The sequence below is a fragment of the Acyrthosiphon pisum genome, chromosome A3 (genome assembly GCF_005508785.2).
Source record: "Acyrthosiphon pisum isolate AL4f chromosome A3, pea_aphid_22Mar2018_4r6ur, whole genome shotgun sequence".
Taxonomy (NCBI): Eukaryota; Metazoa; Arthropoda; class Insecta; order Hemiptera; family Aphididae; genus Acyrthosiphon; species Acyrthosiphon pisum.
In genome coordinates this window covers 5,977,133-5,997,440 of record NC_042496.1, presented here as the reverse complement: position 1 = coordinate 5,997,440, position 20,308 = coordinate 5,977,133, and the positions used below count along the sequence as shown (strand labels likewise).

General features: G+C 31.6%; 2 protein-coding genes across 4 annotated transcripts in view; one reads left to right on the top strand and one right to left on the bottom strand.

The window, feature by feature from the left end:
- The first annotated feature begins 452 nt into the window (after positions 1 to 452).
- Positions 453 to 15,594, top strand: LOC100161721. 2 transcript variants are annotated; one of them, XM_003244306.4, is made up of 6 exons: positions 453 to 565; positions 2,283 to 2,492; positions 11,187 to 11,630; positions 13,014 to 13,145; positions 15,081 to 15,195; positions 15,295 to 15,594. In XM_003244306.4, the coding sequence occupies exons 3-6, from the start codon at positions 11,298 to 11,300 to the stop codon at positions 15,441 to 15,443; spliced, it is 729 nt and encodes a 242-aa protein (XP_003244354.1). In that variant the 5' UTR covers positions 453 to 565; positions 2,283 to 2,492; positions 11,187 to 11,297; the 3' UTR covers positions 15,444 to 15,594. The 2 variants fall into 2 exon arrangements, with proteins under 2 accessions (XP_003244354.1, XP_029347574.1); XM_029491714.1 differs by lacking the exons at positions 453 to 565; positions 2,283 to 2,492 and having other exon boundaries at positions 10,760 to 11,630.
- A 152-nt stretch (positions 15,595 to 15,746) lies between these two features.
- Positions 15,747 to 20,308, bottom strand: part of LOC100167194 (anaphase-promoting complex subunit 4) — a 4,914-nt gene continuing 352 nt past the window's right edge. Inside the window, exons 2-5 of one of the 2 annotated variants that reach the window (XM_008184633.3) lie at positions 19,530 to 19,587; positions 19,318 to 19,446; positions 18,631 to 18,767; positions 15,747 to 17,934 (exon numbers count right to left, since the gene is read on the bottom strand). In XM_008184633.3, the coding sequence (XP_008182855.1) occupies positions 16,102 to 17,934; positions 18,631 to 18,767; positions 19,318 to 19,446; positions 19,530 to 19,587 (2,157 nt within the window). In that variant the 3' untranslated portion in view covers positions 15,747 to 16,101. Of the gene's footprint in view, positions 17,935 to 18,630; positions 18,768 to 19,317; positions 19,447 to 19,529; positions 19,910 to 20,308 lie in introns of those variants that run through there. The other variant, XM_001952687.5, reaches the window with a different exon arrangement.

The following is a 20,308-nucleotide window of genomic DNA, read 5'->3' as shown; positions in this document are numbered from 1 at the left end:
ATGCTGAATTGTGAAAACTGTGTTGGTATTTACCAAAAAACATAAATTAATACATTTTCTGACGTACGTATGAATTATTTAGGATAGTGGTGGTTAATGTAAAATATGTAAATTACTCTGTGTCAAAACTCATTGAATTTGCCTCGTTAATCGTGATATATTATAAAAATGTTCGGGCCACTGAATGTACAAAATACCGATAATCAAATATGCCAAATCATAATATCACTATGGACAGTTGTAGACACTAGTTATTATTCAAGTTGTATAAAGCATAACAATAAACGCAATAATTCCGTTTATTCGCTGAAATTGTAGTTTTCATTCCTTCTGTTTCATAATAACTCGATTGTTAAACACAAAACACCTATTATAAACATTAAACCTAAGAAAACAATTTGTACTTATAGGTACTCTATGCGAAAAAAGAATAGTACCGGGCGGCCAGTTGTGCACATGGACAGCACCTCACTATACACAGCAGGCGGTACACTCAGCAGGACTAGTGTTGCTTGACAAAAAATTGCCACTGCGCAGTACGGCCATTGTACTGAATACAGTATAGGTACGTTTAAGTTTTATCTAATATTATATTTCTGTACCTAATATATAATATATTTTATACTATATGGGTGTTATGAGCATTCTGGCATGGGTATGGATTAAGGGAAGGCGGAACTTCTGAAAATCCCGTAACAATTAGTTTCCAATTGTACGAATATCAATAAAAGGCTAGGTATATGACACATGTTTGACCGTTATTTTGATTATTCACTACTTGTAGTTCAGCCTTAGGTTATAATATGCAAATATTGGTAAATTATAAAGTAACACCAATTAATTACTATGTTGTTGGTTTGTCAAGCAATAGATACTAATTATCTTCATTAAGAGGATGTCAGCGCACTATTTCTCTGGCCCACACGCAATATAGACAAAACGAATTTTATGCAGAAACGTTTTTTTTTATGTTTTTAAGTAATCTTAGAGTAAAACCAACCATCACACAAAATCTAGAGAATAATATTTTTGAGGGAATGACATATTGATTTGTCTAAAGATTGTTTCAAATTTATAACATTTAAAAGTCGAATACAAAGTCAAATATTAATAAAATCGACATGTCATTTCCTCTAAAATATTATTCTCTATCTTTTTTGTAATAGGTGATTTTACTTTAAGATTACTTAGAAATATAGGAAAAATGATTCTGCGTAAAAGCGTTTTGTCTATGTTGCACTTGGACCAGAGAGAGAAAATAAATAGTGCGCTAACCCCTGACATTCTCTTAATGAATTATCAAATACAAATATGAGAAACGAGAGTAGATTTTATTTTATTTTATAAAAAATAAATCATTGTTAAATATAAATATACACTTTTATTTATATATGAGTATCAAATAAATAAAGTATAAATTAAAAACCCCCTCGAGGTAAAAACTAAAAACCATATATATACTCCATGTATATACTCCGCTAAGCCACTTGTGTATAGTTAAGTTAACAAAGTTTAGTTTAAAGTTAGGCTATATATATAGTTAAACTATATATAACATTATTTGTGTGTTGTTTTTGATATTGTTTTTTTGTGCGCGTAAAGTGCGTAATATTTTTAAAACCATAATTTATTATATCATTAAATATTAGTGGCAAGTAACAATAGTAGCAATTGCGACAAGTGAAGCCATAAATATTTCTAAAATAATATATCTATATATCGTAACGAGATTTTATTTTCATTTGTAATAGAAAAACGATTTGTCGACGAATGGTCATTCATATAGATACATAGGTAATAATATAAACATGTAACATGTATACGATTATATTATAATGTATATCCCGAAAAATTGCAGCAGCGGAAACAGCTAAGCTACACTGCAACGGCGCGAATTATTAAAATAAACCTAATATTTTATATTACACATATTAATAATAGTACATGACATATTTTTAAAAATAAAACTAAGTTAAAACTTAAGAATAATATATTTAATTTTACAAAACTGTGTAGATGCTATTAGATGCTATCAATTACGAATCAAATGCAATAATAAATAATAATACACACTTCATTATATTATGCTAAATATTTAAATACCAGTGATCCGATTAAGCATTATTATAATAATAATGTGTTATATACACTATGCATACAATGATAATGGGAGTAAAATGAACAATAATATATTATATAGGGATCAGAAATTAATCGCACCACAACAATATTATTATCTTATAAATTTATAATAATATATTTAATATGTATATGATTGCCAGTTTACCATACACATTTTGTAACAAGACGCTCGACCGTTATAACAGTCGGACGGTCGACGGTTTCGCGTCACTTTGGAATCGAAGTTCGAACGGGTCGTGGTCATCCTCGTAGTGACAATGATCCGCATCTCCGACCTCTCATATTACTACACACAAAAAACTATATACGCCGGTGAAGGGAGCTGAGATCGTACTATTCGTACTCACATCGTACGTATATATTTTATATTATATATATACATAGATACACACGCGGCGTCTTTGCAACGTAATACGAGACATTCATTATTGTCTCTGTCAATTTTTTTTTGATTTGAAATATCTCTGACATATTTATAAATATACTTTTATTGAGATTTAATTATATATAATGTATGTATTATACACAATACACATTACACGTAGTTAAATAACTTTAGTCTATGAACCGATTGTAACTATAACATAGGATCATCATTTTCAAAGGAAAAATCTAATTTTTATCATAATGGTTACCTACCTATAGATTTTTACTTTAGTGACCAATATTTTTTTTATTTTTACTATGCGCATGCTTTTTAGAATTGTTTTTCAACAACATTTGGATTACAGGAATGGAGTCGAAGGAGATATGACATGAAATGTATTGTGGTGTTCTATCATAATAAATTATGGACTTACAGCTTTAAATTAAATTGTCACAATTAAACTATTAGTTCAATATTGTAAAATTGAAAGTTTATATAATTTCATTGTAGAAACCTGGTAAATGCGAAGCATTAAGACTTATCTATTTATGTCGAAATGTACTTAAGACAGCTAAACACCCATTATTCACGTACCTATAGTATTCTTAAATTAAAAACAGCCGCCTCGTATATCATAAAAAAATATTTATAATGGTACATTTGATGGTAATTAGAATTGGTACATACATTTAAGGGGCCTGGTATGTCCCGGTGGTTGACATCAGTTACTAATACGTGTTCTGAGGTCAAGCATCGGCCTACGTTGTTGGTTCCCGGATAGGTGACCACCGTCCACCCGAGGGTATTTAGTGACGAATCCTCGCACCACGAATACGCGTGTTACTTAACCAACTGTAACCCCTTACAAAAATGCTAATAGCTATAGTTGCCGATGCTTAAGATCAATAAAAATAAATAAAAATTGTATAGTCTATATAATATGTGTAATGTTTATTACACGCTACTTGTTACTAGCTATATCATAGTTATATCAACATTATATGAGTATTTCTGGCATATTATATCTAACGTCATCAATAATGTACAAAAGATAATATATAACTGTATTATTATAATATAGATATAAATATCAAATATATTATTATTGTTACTGTAAACGTGTTTGACTGGGATAAATGTATATAAATGGTTGAGTCGAAAAAAACCTTTTTGAAAATGTATTTAAAAAATCAAAATTATAGTGTTTTGATTTTGGATTTTTGAATTTCAAGCCCATATTTAAAATCATTTATGTAATATATATATACGCATGCGGCATGCCTATACCATACACTATAATACTATAATATACATCTATTTTGTATATTATTTATTATATTTAGTATCTATTATGGAAGATCTATGTTTTCATCCCGCGAACACAAGCAAAATAATTAATGTACTTGAAACTCGATACTCTTGCTAGTTGCTGGTGATTGTAAATAATAAAAAAAAATCTCACTTAAGGTCGATATTATAATAAGTATTAATGTTGTCTATATGCGTAGGTATGTAATATGCAAAGTGATTAATAGTCTTATTCAAATAAAGTGACAATAATAAACAGAATTCATAAGATGTTTAGGTATGAAAAATGAGGGAATTTTTTTTATAAGAACGTATTTTATCCATGAATGGTTTGGATTTGTCAATATATTCATTGATTTCTACTTCCTAGTCACATCGAATTACACGTTATACGCAAAAAACTGAGACATCAACGTGGCGACGATATCATTTTAATCATAAGCCACCAGCGGGAGCGCCAAAGAAAGGCCTATAATATAGATAAAGTAGTTAATTTTAATTAAAATTAGACAGCTACCTATTGTCCTATTATAATAGTAGATAGGCAGATAGCAGATAGGTTACACCTATTAGTTATTATATTATTATTGGTTGTCAATAAAACGTTTACCGGTGAGTTTGTATGTATGATTTTTTATATATTATATACATTTTTACGATATCATAATCATATTATTATGTGTACCTATTAAGTATTTAGTAATTACGATAAAACAATTTTAAAAGTTTTTCTCGAGATTCGAGAGTTTATAAAGAGAACGCTAGAACCCGCATGTGTTGTCACTTGTCACTGTCTCACAATTTTACGTTCACACTAAGCAGAGGACGCCACGCAATCACACGACGCATCGTCATTGATTAAATATACATATATTATATATAATATATATAAATTATTTATAATATTATTATAATTATACATAATATATATGTATATTTAATCAATGGTATCGTTGTTTTACATAGTAAATTTGCGTTCAGTAATATTGTATTTTATTAACAATTATAAATTAATAAACGTAAATACGTCATAATGAAAAAAGTTTCAAGTCCCTACGATTGTACTTGTTTTAGAATTAGGTACAATGTATGTACTTAAGTCCATATTTATAGTCAATTTATATGTCACATAAGGCATAGTTTAATATGTATTATGTGACACATACTTGACTGTTAAATTTTTAAAAAAAAAATCGTAATTTTTCGTTTAAATGTACAATATTGCAATTTCATTAAAATTTGAGCTTTAAACGCTTATAAATGTATTTAAATTATAGTCTTAATATTTTAGAAATCATATCTCGTTTATGAAAAGTTAATAAGAATATTTGGTGGACATTTATTACTTTTTATAGTAATTATAATTAGAGTTATGAGTATTTTTTTTTTTTTCTTAAAGATGAATTTATTTCATTTTAGAGTTATAGAATTTCAACTATAATGTACACATTAAATTGTTTTTTAATTACAACAAAAAACATATTCGATTAAAAACTGATGTTGCATAAATATTTCCAACTTATTATTTATCGTATTTATCTTTTAGTTTTTCTGACTTTTTAAAAAAATACAGGTAATTTTTATTTTTGACTAAGTACCAACGAGATTTATTTTTCTACTAAAAAATTTCTAGAACCCACCTTGAAGATTGAAGCTTTATTTACCCCTTCTAAAGGTGACGTTGGACAAACATAATTGTAAAACCAATATATTCATCGCTCCGCTCAGAATCTAACTTGACATTTTTATCTCGACCAATTATTATTAAATATATAATTATGTCAAATTAAAATGTTCTTATGTGCATATTGATATAAATTTAAATAGCGTACCTATTATGTTGTTCTTCATAAATCTATGATACAATAAGTGCCTGGGATATAGTGATATAGCTATATAAGGTGTACAATAACTAATTAATAATTATATGATTCTGATTTTTTAAGAACCATTATTGTTCATTATCAGTTTAAAAGCATATTTTGATATAATATTTGTTGACTATTCAACTATTGGTTACCTTGGTTTAACATTTGCCATAATAAGGATAAGACATGTGAAAATTCAGATTTTATTGTAAGTAGTCTATAATGCTATTTTAAATATTTTTTTTAAATATTAATCTTATTATTATGACGTTTATTTTGCTTATTTAAGAATCAATAAGATCGATGAATCAAAAACTGAAAATCGACTAACCTCCCACAACAAAATTTAGGACTCATAGAATAAGGTGTTAGCGGCTTATACTTATTTGTGCCGGAGATCATAAATTAACATGTTTTTGTTATTTAATTTATGATTATATTTTATTTATAAAGAACAATATTAATTATATAGTTATGATTTTCGGAAGATATAAAAATAATAATTACTCAAGTATTATCAAATACAGTAGCTTATTTATATTATTAAATCACACCATGTGTTCAACTATTCTATAGAAATTATTTCCAAACCTTCAAAATTACATATCACTCGCGCAGTAATGCTAATCATGCAAAAGCTATACTATACTATACATCAATACCTACGCAATGATATGTAGGTAGGTTAGACCTACTAGGTAGTCAGAAATTTCACATTACCAATACAAAAATTTCTAATATCTTAGCTAATTGAATTAAATGTTGTCATACTTGGTCCATCACTATAGTCCTGTTTATTATTTTTTTTTAATGCATACAAGACAATATAAGTATAAAGAATAGAATATGACAAATATTTAAAAAAAAATGCCGAATTATAATATAACTAAAAATTATTTAATATTTCTGTACTTCTGGTGTTTATAAATATTACTATTATTACTGTTATGTTGAGGTAATGACAGAGCATAAATTGAAGTAAAAAGCTTGACACGCAGGACTCGATAATTTTGGTGGCATTTTTAATGACGAAATATCTATTGGATATTAAGTCGCAATTCGTAGCTCATCGGATATGCCACTAATTTATTAATGTTTAATGTTTTAATTCAATTTATCAATAAATATAAAAAAAAAAACTGAACAATATAAAACAAGTCCTTGTAAAAATTATAAATCTTAAAAAATACGTGTTATTCATATTTTGAATTACACATACTATATTATAAATAGATTTTAGATTCTCAGTGAAACGATGAATGTATTGATTTTACAATGATGTGTGTTTTTTTTATTTTTTTTATTTTTTTTTGTGTGTCTGTCATCACCTTTTAGGACAGTAAAAGGGCTTCGATTTTCTTCAACAGTATCTTTTCTGATAGGACAGTGAACGTAGTTGGTACTTTGGGCATTATTTTTCCAGTAGTTTTCAAAAGCGCCGTGAAAAAAAAAAGAAAAATTAAGGAAAAACTGGAATTTTTACGCAAAACCTGTTTTTGAGAAAATTGATTTTGGTTTTTGGTGTAACTTTAAAACAAATTATCGTAGATACATGAAATTTTCACTGGTTGTTTATATTTCCATTTTCTATACATGATGAAATTTTCAAAATATTTTGATTTGTTTTGAACTGTTTAGGAACGTTTTCAGTTTCCAATATTATTCGTTTTTTTTTTTATGAATGTCAATAAAACTTTATTTGTTGAGTAAAAATACTTGAAAATTTAATACAAGGCTCCTACTATATTGTTACAATGACATTTGAAAAATATTAAAAATCCACAGTTTTTTTTTATTAGCATTTAAAGTTCAAAAATTGACAAAATATGTAAAAATCACGAAAATTAGCAAATTATTTTTAGTTAAGAATTCGTAAAAATTTTTCTTTTTAAATCTAAGATTTGAAAATGTAATACAAGATTCCTCATAATATTGTCTATCTTTATCAAAAAAAAAAATTCTACAAAAAAGTCAAATTAAATTTTTATGAGCGTTTAAAATTCATATTTTTACAACATTTCATATTCACTCAATTTCTCATGCGACGATTTTCTTATTTAATTGTAATTAAAAAACAAATGACTGTAGATATTTGAAAATTTCACTGAATGTTAATATTTTCATTTTTTATACACCATAAAATTTTGAAAATATTTTGACTTTTTTTGAGTTGTTTACGGACATTCTCAGTTTTCAATTTGTTTAGTTTTTTTTTCTATAAATATCAATACAATTTTGTTTGTTTGGTAAAAAAGCGTGAAAATTTAATGAAAGGCTCCTGATATATTGTTACAATAGCAGTTGAAAAATATTAAAAATACATAGGCACAATTTTTTTTTATAAGCATTTAAAGATCGAATTTTGAAAAAATTTATCAAATTTAACATTCAATAATTATTTTGTAGTTAAAAATTTATAAAATGGTCAACTTTCATATCTAAGAATTGAAAATTTAAAACATGATTCCACGTAAGTAGTTTATTCTGTTACCAAAAAAATCTAAAAACACATAAGCACAGTTTATTTTTGTACTCATTTTAAGTTCAAATTTGGACGAAATTACATATTAAAAACCTGGAATAACTATTTTAGTTATTTTGTTGTGATTGTATAATATATTTCGTGGGTATACTTGAAACTTCTTAAGTACCTATACTATTATATATCTATGATAGTATCACGGTTTGTTGTTGATGTATAACGCGTTATAAGTACCTAATGAATATTGTGATATGATTAATTTGGAATTTATTATAGGTACCTATTATAGGTCAATTTTTTTTTAATACCATAGATAAGTATATAATATGTCTTATACCTAAACTGACATACCGTCTCCGCTCAGAATAGTTTTTCTTATACAATGATATTATATATCATTGAATTCAAATTTAATACCATCCATTATACAGTGACCCACCTGTAATCTACTGTACAGCAGAGTGACATACACATAAGTCTTACCCTCCTTTTTAAAATTTATTTTTACCTTTTTAGTATTTGTTAGTGTGGAAATATTGTATACCATCTATATAATATACTGAAATTATAAACTCATAACAGAATAATATTAAAAAGTATTGAATTTTGCAGAACAAGTATTTTTTTATCCGTGATATTAAATAAATAACTAATTTTGCATTATTCTAAGTTTAAATAAAATTCGTTGATAGTTTTATACAGTATACCTAACCTAATAACCCAGAATACAAGTCGACTATACGCCTATACTATATAACATTACAAGTGACATATTTTTATCTTTTTAACTTACTTAATTAAACTTACGTAATACTATAATAGTATACAATATACTATCAGTGTATTTAAATAATTGAATATTAAAAATCAAATAAATTACTGTCCATACATTTATATATTATATTTATCTATGTTGCGTATCAGCTATAAGTTTTGACTCTTGTTTTTCTTTCTTTTGTGACAGAATCGCAATATTTTATTGCGTCAATCATCATAATAATAATTGAATATTTATTATTTATAATCAGTGTTATATTGTCGAGTAACGAGTCTCTACACGCGGTTCATATAGTCTTTACGTGTTAGCTATAACGCTGAAAAATACTAAATACCGTCGCCTACTTTGGTGAATGATACACTTACTAAGTTACTCTCTGTTTATTACATACCAGTGAAGCTTCTCCTAACAGATACTGAGACACCTCTAAATATCAAAAGTTTCAAATAGAGGAAAACATTTTAGGAACCAAGAGTTTCCCGGTATTTAGAGATTTTACTCTTTCTAAATTACAACTTATATAAATAACATAGGTATAAATATACATATATGTACTCAAACAACTAGCCAATATTTACTTCAATAATTATATTATAAATTATAATCGATCAACAATTTACAATACCATCATTACCATTAATACCATCGACCAGGTATCAATATATATTAATACATTATATATTTATTGCATTACACTGATGTCACCGAATATTGAACGCTAGATAAATCAGTTATCATTTCGTGGGCAATATTTGATATAACTTATAAATACCCACATACTATAATAATATGTTATAAATTCAGTGAGTCTTGGTTGTTTACCGCGTTAATGTGTATAAAGAATAATGATATATCGATGAAAATATCACTGCCCAACTCGTGCAAATAATATTATATGTTGGTACCTATACGACTTTGACCCGGTCTATTTTTTAGTCATAAGACTTGTCGAATAAAGACGAATTAAATTGCATTAGTGCGCGACACAAGGGCAACGCGTCAGATATCGTCGACGAAATAAACCGATAGTAATAAAACATATTATTATTATTTATTACTATAACTCCTCGTCGAGAGTTTATAACACGTTGAAAATGAGAAAACAGAGTAATAAAAAAAATGTTGGTTTATACATAATTAATAAGAACATCGAAAAAAATCTCTTTTCTCCTCGACGTACCTATCCACCTATACAGATAGGATAATATAATTATGTACAAAGTTTTTAAATTGAATTTCGATGTCAATGATCATAGCGACACAAGGTTGCGTTATCCCAAATAACTAATGAACCAGTAATGATAGACATTCCCGTCCTTTACAGCTGTATAATATTATAATACTATATACCACTAGCAGGCTACACAGTCGCAGGCGGACAGGTAAAGTCATCAGACATAATACGACGACGACACGTCCTACAATGCGTCTCTGTTCGTGACGACTGTAGCAGAATACGCAGCGCCCGCAGTATAGCTGATAATAATATTATTATATTCAAATATAGGCGACCGCCCGGCGATAAGTTTTTTCGGATTCGTTTTCCATCGACGCCGCCGCGGTGTAGTGTCAAAACAAAACGTCGTAATTGGCTGGATGTCAACCCGAGTCTATAAGCGTATCTCACGCCGCTACAACCATCATCGTACGACATAATATTATATGTATATATATACCGTTGTACTGGCGTATAATATATAATAATAATAATAATAATAGTGTTGTGCTCTCCGACTTCTGCTATTCAGCAGCTACTGCTGTGCGCGCGTATACAGAACAAAACAACGAAAAAAAAAAAAAATACGAGTTATTTTCGAACGTAGCCGTCGCACGCGCCTATTGGCTATTATTGTGACGCCGACGTAGCGGGCCAGCGGATGCTGTCGCCTCTATCGGACCGAGGAACAGTAGCGTTTCGGTTTCAGCGGCGCGCGTTACCACGACCGCGGCTCGAATTTCGCGTGGACCGAGTGTACAATAATAATATAATTTAGTGCAGCGAACGTATCGTATAGGAAAACCGCGACGACGTGACGGAAATCTACTACAATACACATGTGAACGATAGCTGCGATCTATAAATCATAAATCGGAGATTTTCGTGGTTCGCCCATACTATACGTACCTCACGCACTTAATAATAATATTTATATCATCTAATATATCTACAGTGTCCGTACAACAGCGTATCATATTATATACACGCTTCATCATACTAACCACCGACGCGTTTTTCCGCAGGTCCACACCGTCGCTGCCTCTAAGTCCGACCGCGATAGCAATCGATAGTATATAGGAATAGTATAATATAGTAATATACCTCCAAACAGACATACCGGCAACGATACCGCAATGCTAGCGTCCAAAGCCGTGGCACGTCTGCGAACGTTTTTCGCGGTTGCCGCGTTGATCGTGGGCCGTTGCGCCGGCAGGCCAGCGTCTGTCGGAGCCGGAGTTCCGAACCACGGCGGCAGTGATGACAACCAGAAGGATCTGCTACCGCTCCAACACACCATCATCGAAGTGTCGCCGGGCGAAACGGCCGTGCTCCAGTGTCCCAGCAACGATGAACACCACAGGTTCCAGTTCTGGTGGATGAAACCCGACCAGATCATAGGGCCCGGTACGGCGCCCAACAGCGACAAGTTCAAATACGAAGTCCTCACCGGCACTCTTTACATCAAGGTCGGTAGTGCTAGGTATATTAAATATGATTTATTGTATTACTACACTAGGTAGTATGTACGGCGCGCGGGTATAAAAGAGAATAAGTCAATTTAGACATTTTTCGATTATTATTTTGTTTAGAAGCTGATGTTCTACGTAGTTTTTATCATCCAAAACCTTTTAATTTTTGTATTTTTACTTATAATATCTTCATTATTTTACATGTTTATAGTACAATTTCATCATTTTAAATTAGATACCTCTTATCCATAAAAAGTTAAAAATCCATTATAGACGATATTCACCAGTTCCTGACAATGTATGTTTTTTTATTTTAGGTAGACAATTCAAAAACCACAAAATACAAAATTTGTCTAATTACTCTATACGAAATTTAGTAAAACGTACAAGTCTAATGCATTGGTATCTATTTTAAACACCTACATAAAACATTCATGTTTGCTTTTGTTGGTATATTGAAAAGTATTAAAATATTATTATATGTTAAACTGGTAAACCGTTCCAAAAAAATACGTTAATTGGCACTGTCTACTAAATACATTCTTTGACATTTAAGGCACCAAGTATTTCAAAATATCTAAAGAATTAACATATTTTAAAGAAGATCTGGCCTACACCAAACTGTTTTATGGAATTAGTCTAAATTTACCATGATCGACGCACACAAACGGGTTAGATGCGAATGTGTGATTAGATTTGTCCATAAAATGTATATAGTTAGGTACAGTGAGATTGTCAGTATCTTCTTATTAATCATTATATTATATTACTATATTAGTTTCGTACATTTATTAACGGAGTGTCGGAGTCACCTGTCTCCTGTGTAGTGCTGCAACGAGCATATTTTTTAATATAGCATATTTTAGGGTGTGGGTATTTTAGAGGGAGGTGATGGGTGGATCGCACTCAGGATGGGCCTTGAATATTTTTATATATTTATTATTGTAACAATAATAATAAAAATTAAATTACTGCTGGATACCAAAAAAATCCAAGATGTTGATTAATATGATACGCAGAGGGGAATATTGGGAGTACCCCCCCCCCCCCTCGTATTAAGAGTTAAATTAATAATGTATACCTATCGCCCGTTACACTGGAAAAACTGCAGATATGCCACTGGTTTTAAGTAGGTACCTAATAATGTAATTGAATATTTCAATGAGCTCATTTTAAGCTCGGACGAAACCGATATTTGATCTACCCGCTTCCATATTCATCCGCGGCATGGCAGTTATAATGTATAATGGCTTGGCTTCTATAGCTATATTATATATACATATATCTTGTCAAAAACACTGCGTTATATATTTATATATATGATAAGTTCAATGTTAATTTATTTACATCAGACTAACGGTTGTGTTTGTGCTATTTCAGCAAGTAACAGCTGAAGAAAGCGGGATCTACACGTGCGTGTGTAAACACCTCGGAAACATATCGCTGTCGGCAAGGTCGGTGCAGCTGGAAATAAAAAAGGAATGGAAAGACCTCTGGGAAAACGACTACACGGTAATTACTTAAACATCACTATAGGACAGTAATGGTATACACGCATTTCAATTACTATCTAAATAATGCCGTAATACATCATCGTATACTATACATCGTTAAAACTACAAAATTGTATTTATCTGCTTAAGTACGTAGGTAGGTATAGGCCGTATAGCACTAAGACTTAACAGCCGGTGTGTATTATTAAAACATTATATATTACATGGAAATATATATATATATATATATATATATATATATATATATATATATATATATATATATATAATATATTAGATTGAAAAATATATAATGTATTATTTAAAGTTATAATGAATGATCAATGGTAGGGTATTTTTTTCTACTATATAATAGAGATCAGCACGGGCCGTTTTTTCGGCCGAATCTTAAAAAATGTTCCTGGTCCGTAATTTTTTTAGTTAAATCTAACCCAACCAGGCCCATTCGTAATTTTTTTATATAACTATATAAATATTATTATTATTATAACTATATAATATTGACATTACTATCGAATTGGGAAATATTAAGTAGAGGAGCTCAATCCAACGATTTAAAAACTGCGTTCCAAGGGCGCAATTAGTCAACACAGACCCGTGGGCCCCCACAATCCTGCCTTACATATATTTTGAATTCCAAATAGGTATAATATATTTTGATAGCAATATCTACATCTTACATTGTTACACTAGAAAAAAAAATTACATAACTATATTGAATTATTAAGTACATATTATAATTTTGTATGAACGTTTATAAAATAAACATTTCATTGGATTTAACAAAAAACCTACGATAAAAAAAAATACGTTACTTTAATACTTCCATAGTATAATATTATGTTCTATACCAGTAATTGTGAAAGTGCTATATACTCGAACTCTATACAGCAGGGCACAATGAATATCGATGCAAATAGGGGATGGACTATCTCCTAGTCTCCTCAATTTAAAATGTAATAGCTACCTAAACATACATACTAATCATACTGTATCATTTTCAAAAAATATTACGGGGGGGGGGGTTGGCTTTGATTACCTCCATAAAATTGGACTATATACATCTATGATAATAAATAATGAATTTTAAATTACACCACGCAATGGTTTGTGGTAAGCACGATTGTTTATACTGTATAGTGCGTACCTATAGGTACAGTATACTGTCAATAAATGTAATGTTTTTAACGAGTGTCGAGTAACGATGAAAGAATTAAGATACCCATGAAGATAGTAGCACAAACAAATTAATTAGCTACTAGTTATTACGTCTTATAGCTTTCTAGATCGCAGTTTCAATGTTTTCGAAATATCTTATTGAAATCAATTTGTTATATGGTGTCTATTATGCTTTTTATAGTTTTGATTTAATTTACTACCTATACTACTTCGGTATTTTATATAACACATGACTATATAATATAGGTACTAGGTAAGTATATGATAATGACTGTGTAATGACTGTATAATATTGGTAATCTATAACTGTAAATGGTGTTATTAATTTTGGTATGTAAGTATATCACGTTAAAACAATGTAGAACATATAATAATTACGGGTCACCCTAGGGGTTTGACTATAATCAATTATTATTTATTATACGTTAACCAAACGCAAACTAAAGAGAGAGTTAATTTCTCACGATTTGCAATTTTGCGAAAATGTGTATGATTTCAAATAGGTTAAATATTCTGGTATGAATTTTAAATTTTAATATCCCTTATAAAAAAAAATTGTGTTTGAATTTGTTATTACTCCGCACGTCACACGTGCACCTAAATAAACATTTTATTTTGTTTTAAATTTGTTATACCATTTTACTTTTGCAGTTTTTGTAAAATTCTAATATGTAACCTAACCTAATTTATTAGAAACATAAACATGAAACAACCAATATAAATAATTATAATGATTTGTACAACTGATCTGTAGGTCAACAGCATACGATTGGCGGCTGTCTTGAGCGTGTTGGTGTTGCTGATACTGTTGCTGTACTTGTTTTACCTAACGGCGTATAAGAATAGTAACAGAACGTTGCACTTCAGGGGTAAATTTATTGACTAGTCGCATTATAGACTACATTTTTTATCGGCTAGTCCGACTACACATAATATTACGTATAATGTGTTACGATTTATGGTTTTAGAAGATTCAGACGAAGACGTGTCGATGGACAGACAGATGTACAGAAAAACTAACATAATGAAAGAAAACATGTTTCAACACGGCATAGACAACCCGACGCTGGAAAAAGAAGCATCCCAAGTCAAAAATAACGGAGAGACGAAGGCGTAATATCGGATGCAATAACACAGTTCGTCAGTATGAAAAAGGCAGTTCCTTGTCGGAAAATGACTGTTCCGATTGTTTTTTCTTCATTTTTTTCCGTATTTATATAGTGAATGTATATATTATATAAAAATAAACAAAAATACGAATAATCTAACTGTATAAAAAAAATATATGAACAAAAAATAAAACAAGATTATTGTATTGTTAAGACTGAAGTGTATAACAACCTGCAGATGAGGACCAACGGAAGACTATGATATAATATTATTAGATTCTTGCTGTAGGAGTGTAGGACGAAAAATCGAATCAATTTTAATTTAATATAATTGGGATATAAAAATATACAAAATATGATATAATAGGGATATAAAAATATACAAAATATAATATAATATTATTCGCGTAATTCCGGCAAGCACATCTCGCCAGCATAATAATATAAATACATTAAACATAAACGAGTTTGTTAAACTCTGGTAGCGTTATACACATCATCATTATTCATTAACGATAGTAAAATAATATTTATGACTATTATACGACCTCATATCATCACAACGAGTAACGACTACGACAACACGATATTTGAACATGGGTTGGAATGCTCCATGGCAGGTGGGAGTTTTATTGGAGAGTAAAGGGTTGGGGGAAGGGGGGAGCCTCACGCGGTCTCGTCCGCCAAGTTGGAGTCCCGTGTGACGTCCATCGCACTGTCGTCATCCTCGTCCTCTTCGTCATCCACTTCCATCTCAAACAGCCGGACCTTGTGCCGGCTTTGCGACAACAGCACAGCCACTTTCCGGGTGCCGCTGACAGCGAAACTCGAAGCTGCCATGTTTTCCACCACTCGGCACGTGTAATCGCTCAGCGTGTGACAGCTTTCGCTACTGCTGCTGTTGCCAGCACTCGGCTGCCCTATCCGACACGTTGTCAGTCCGTCCGTCGAACAGTGGCTGCGCACGCAGCTGGTAGACAGTTGCACGAACAGCGAGAACCGGTTGGATGCCCGGTCGAGCGTCTCCGTTAGCACAGACACGTAGTCAGGCGAATAGAACTGCACGTCGTGCACGTTCTGCTTGATGCCATCGCACGAGTAGAACACGGTGGTGCTGCGCTGCGTCACCTCTCGTGTGTCGCTGTACGCCATCAGCTCGTAGAACCCAAAGTCGTGTGCGTGGAGTTCCCGAACACAGCACACCAGCAGCTTGTGATTGGGCAGGTCCACCATGTTCACGCGAGTGTGACCGTGCGACAGCCCCGACGGCTCCTCCAGAGGAACGTTGTCGTACATGACGAACGTCTTGTCAAAGAACGTCTTGCGCTGCGCGAATATGTCCATCAGGTCGGCCTTGAGCACGGCGAACTGTTGTGTCAGTGAATGGGTCCGAGACGCTGCCACGATCAGTTCGTTCTCTTCCAGGCACGGGTTTTCCTGGAGCAGTGACCACCACTGGCTGCGCGTATCGTACGGGCACTCCAGGTCACCGTCCAGGAAGTATTGGCCCACCCGGTCCAGTTTGTAGTCTTTGGCCTTGGCCCCGGTCTCTCCCATCCCGTTTATGTACTCGGCCAGCATGTTTAGTTCCTGTTGCGACGTGTTCGACAGCGACGAGTCGTTGGCAGAGTTTTCATCGTTCAGCTTGATCATCATACCGTATAGCCACTTGAAGAACAGTTTGTACCGGGTCAGCGACTCTTCGATGACAATTTGCACCTCGTTGCACTTCATCAGGAACCCGTTGACCGACCGTAGAGCTTTCTTCACGCTGTGTTCTGTCAGTCCCAGACATTCGTACTTTTTCAGCGACATTCCAGATATCTCCACCAGCTGGAACAGAATCTGGTTGGTCACCTCCGACAGTTGTTTCACCACTAGTTTCTGAACATTGGTGTGACTTGACTCGATTGACAGGCCGATTTTTTTGATGCCTTTATCAGTCAAATCTCTTTTTAGGAACTGGTCCATTCGTTCCGTTAATATACCATAGATTAGCAGTTCCAATAGATCAGCAGACACCATTTCCGGGTCTTCTGGACAATAAGAGCTCAGTTTCAGTTCCATTTCCATTAACGATACATGCTCCCACGTTTCCAGTATGTTTTTCATCGTTTGATCTAAATAATCTAATGACGACAGCAACTGATCGTGTTTGAATGCCAAATCATAAACGTCATCCCAGCATGTGTCGCACTCTTGTAATTTAATTGTCACTATTTCTATACTACCATAGTAATATTGAATAGCCACATATAAATAACTAAAATCTACTGGCATGTGTATGTTTAACACTGTGCCTTCTTTTTTAAACACCTCGGCTAATTTAATGGATCCGCACAAGAATATACCTAATGCTAATATTTGTACTTCACAATTGGCCATGCCAACTAACAATAAATTCAATGTGTCTTGAACTTTTGGTATCTTGTTCTCCTCTTCAGGTGTATCGCGAAGGACCAAGCTTTGGAGTTTTGGGAGATAATCAAGACCATTCATCTAAATCAAATTACATATGAATTAATATACATATGAAAATAGATACAACCCGATAATAGGCCAGGCTCAACTTTATGCATTTATTTATTCGTTGTTAAATACATATTATTTTAAAATTGAAACAAAACATATTAATTTCTTAGTCTAGATTTCAAATATAAAACTGTATGTATATTGGGAGATGTTTACTTAACCCATTATGTCCTAGCGCACCCATATGGTAACGCGAAAAATAATTTCTAAAAATAGCTGTATTAAATTGGTTATTTTTAGTAACTATAGAAAATAAAAACAATAAATATTTAAAAAAAAATTACTTCGGACTTAATGGGTTAAGATTCAAATACTGATTTCTTTTTATCATTGAAATTTTAAATTAATATTTAATTTTTACTTTAGAGTCTGGGAGATTCAGTAATTTGAATTAATTTCTCAGTGAATTTTGTACATTTTTAATACTTAATACCTGTACTGTATAGTATTATGTAATATCAATAAAACTAGACATATAATTTATCTTTACCATAACTGGTATCATAAATAGGGAGCTGAAGACAAATTATATTTTATCATACCTAATATGTTAAAAATATTATATTTTGAATTAGTTGTATAAATATCACATAATAACGTTTACCCATAAATGTATAATTTTTCAAGCCCTGATACTAAGTATAATAACCAAATTCTAAAAACCTTAATCAGTACAGAATCTATGGTGTCTTTCTTCTGAGGTTTTTCTTGCTGTACCCACACCAAAGAAGTAACTTTACTCTCAGTAGTTTTGCTGAAGGCGATGTCTTTATTTTCCACATCCACTAACAATAAATCACCTAAAATAAACATACATAAATTAGTCTGTTTTGTGCAATTATCAGTGGTTAAAGTGGGGGGACGTAGTCCTCCTTCTTGTTTAAGGCAAGATTATGCGTCCTATTTAATTTAAGTCTCCTATGTCTGGGGGATGCATAACAAGAAATTTACTAACGTGATATATAATATAAATTTGTTTTTATTTGTCGTTGAAATACTTAAATAAAATAAAAACATCTTTAAAATTATTATTTTTTTTTAATTTCAGACTGAATTGCAATTCATTTTTACTTAGTGAGCATAATATATGTAGGTAGAATCATTTTTCTTATAAGGAAATTTGCTTATACATCATAATATAAACTTTTTAAGAACTAATAGGTAGGCGTGAAAGAAAAAAAAAATGCAGGTTTTTATTTTGTGAGCTCCTTAAAACAGTTTGGTTTGATATAAGCTTTGGTAAGAACTCGAGAACACTCCTACATATTTGGTTAATATAGTCCCCTTTCAAAATTTTTCCCAATTTAACCACTGGCAATTATAAAACATCTAAATTATAATACAACTCACATGAATCATACGCAACAGCCAGCTGTTTTCCATCGGGTCTCCAAGCCATTGCAGTCACCAATGTCTTATCTTTTGGGGCGGCTAAGGACCAGACTCGTTGCCATGTAAGACGATGCAAAGACACCTCGCCTGAAAAAATACATACACTACTAATCAATCAAGTAAAAAATTAAATAAATAATCGCCAACTATTATTGTCCATTCTTGTTTACCATGTTCCTTGGCTATGGCTAACAGATCCATTTTGTTCGACCATTCCATTTTCAAGACCTTAGTGGGCACATGCCGCTCTTCTAATTGTTTCATACCGTTTCCGTACATGGTAGTCATATTGACGAAGTAAAAACCCACTTCCAACTTCAACAGATTGTACTATTTTCTGCGATTCGACATGATCTGTGTTGTATGTTACACTATGATATGGGTAATATATAACAATAATTTGTTATACCTATCATGGATTAACCAGTGAAGGAGGCTTGGAGTGACAGACCGATTCAAATATGAATTTTGAAATATTCATTATTCAATCAAAACGACTGTCGTTACTCGTTATCAGTTTTATCACTTCTAAGTGATAATCACGATTTAAGATAGTAGTAGTCACGGTTGCAAGGTGGATATATAAACCACGGTTCTATCTTAAACCGTAATATAAACCTTGCAAGGTAGCACGGACCTATGAGGAAATTCTGGAGCGGCAAACGTTTTGCAGAACGAACGCCAACGTTTGAAACGTTGAAAACGTAAAAATTCGCGAGCGCTTGTTTTAGTGCGGTATTTTGTTTAACCGTGGTCGTGGTATAAGACATAAAAAAAAAATTAATCGTGATAAGTCGTGAATTGTGATAACGATAACGGCAATAGTATAAACAAAAACAACCACGGTTCTGGTTACTAGAATGAAACAGACCAAACGCTGGATGCGAAATTTGAAAACATGCTACGTTTAGTCATTTTACTTTTCTCCTTATCATTGATCAAATTTCAT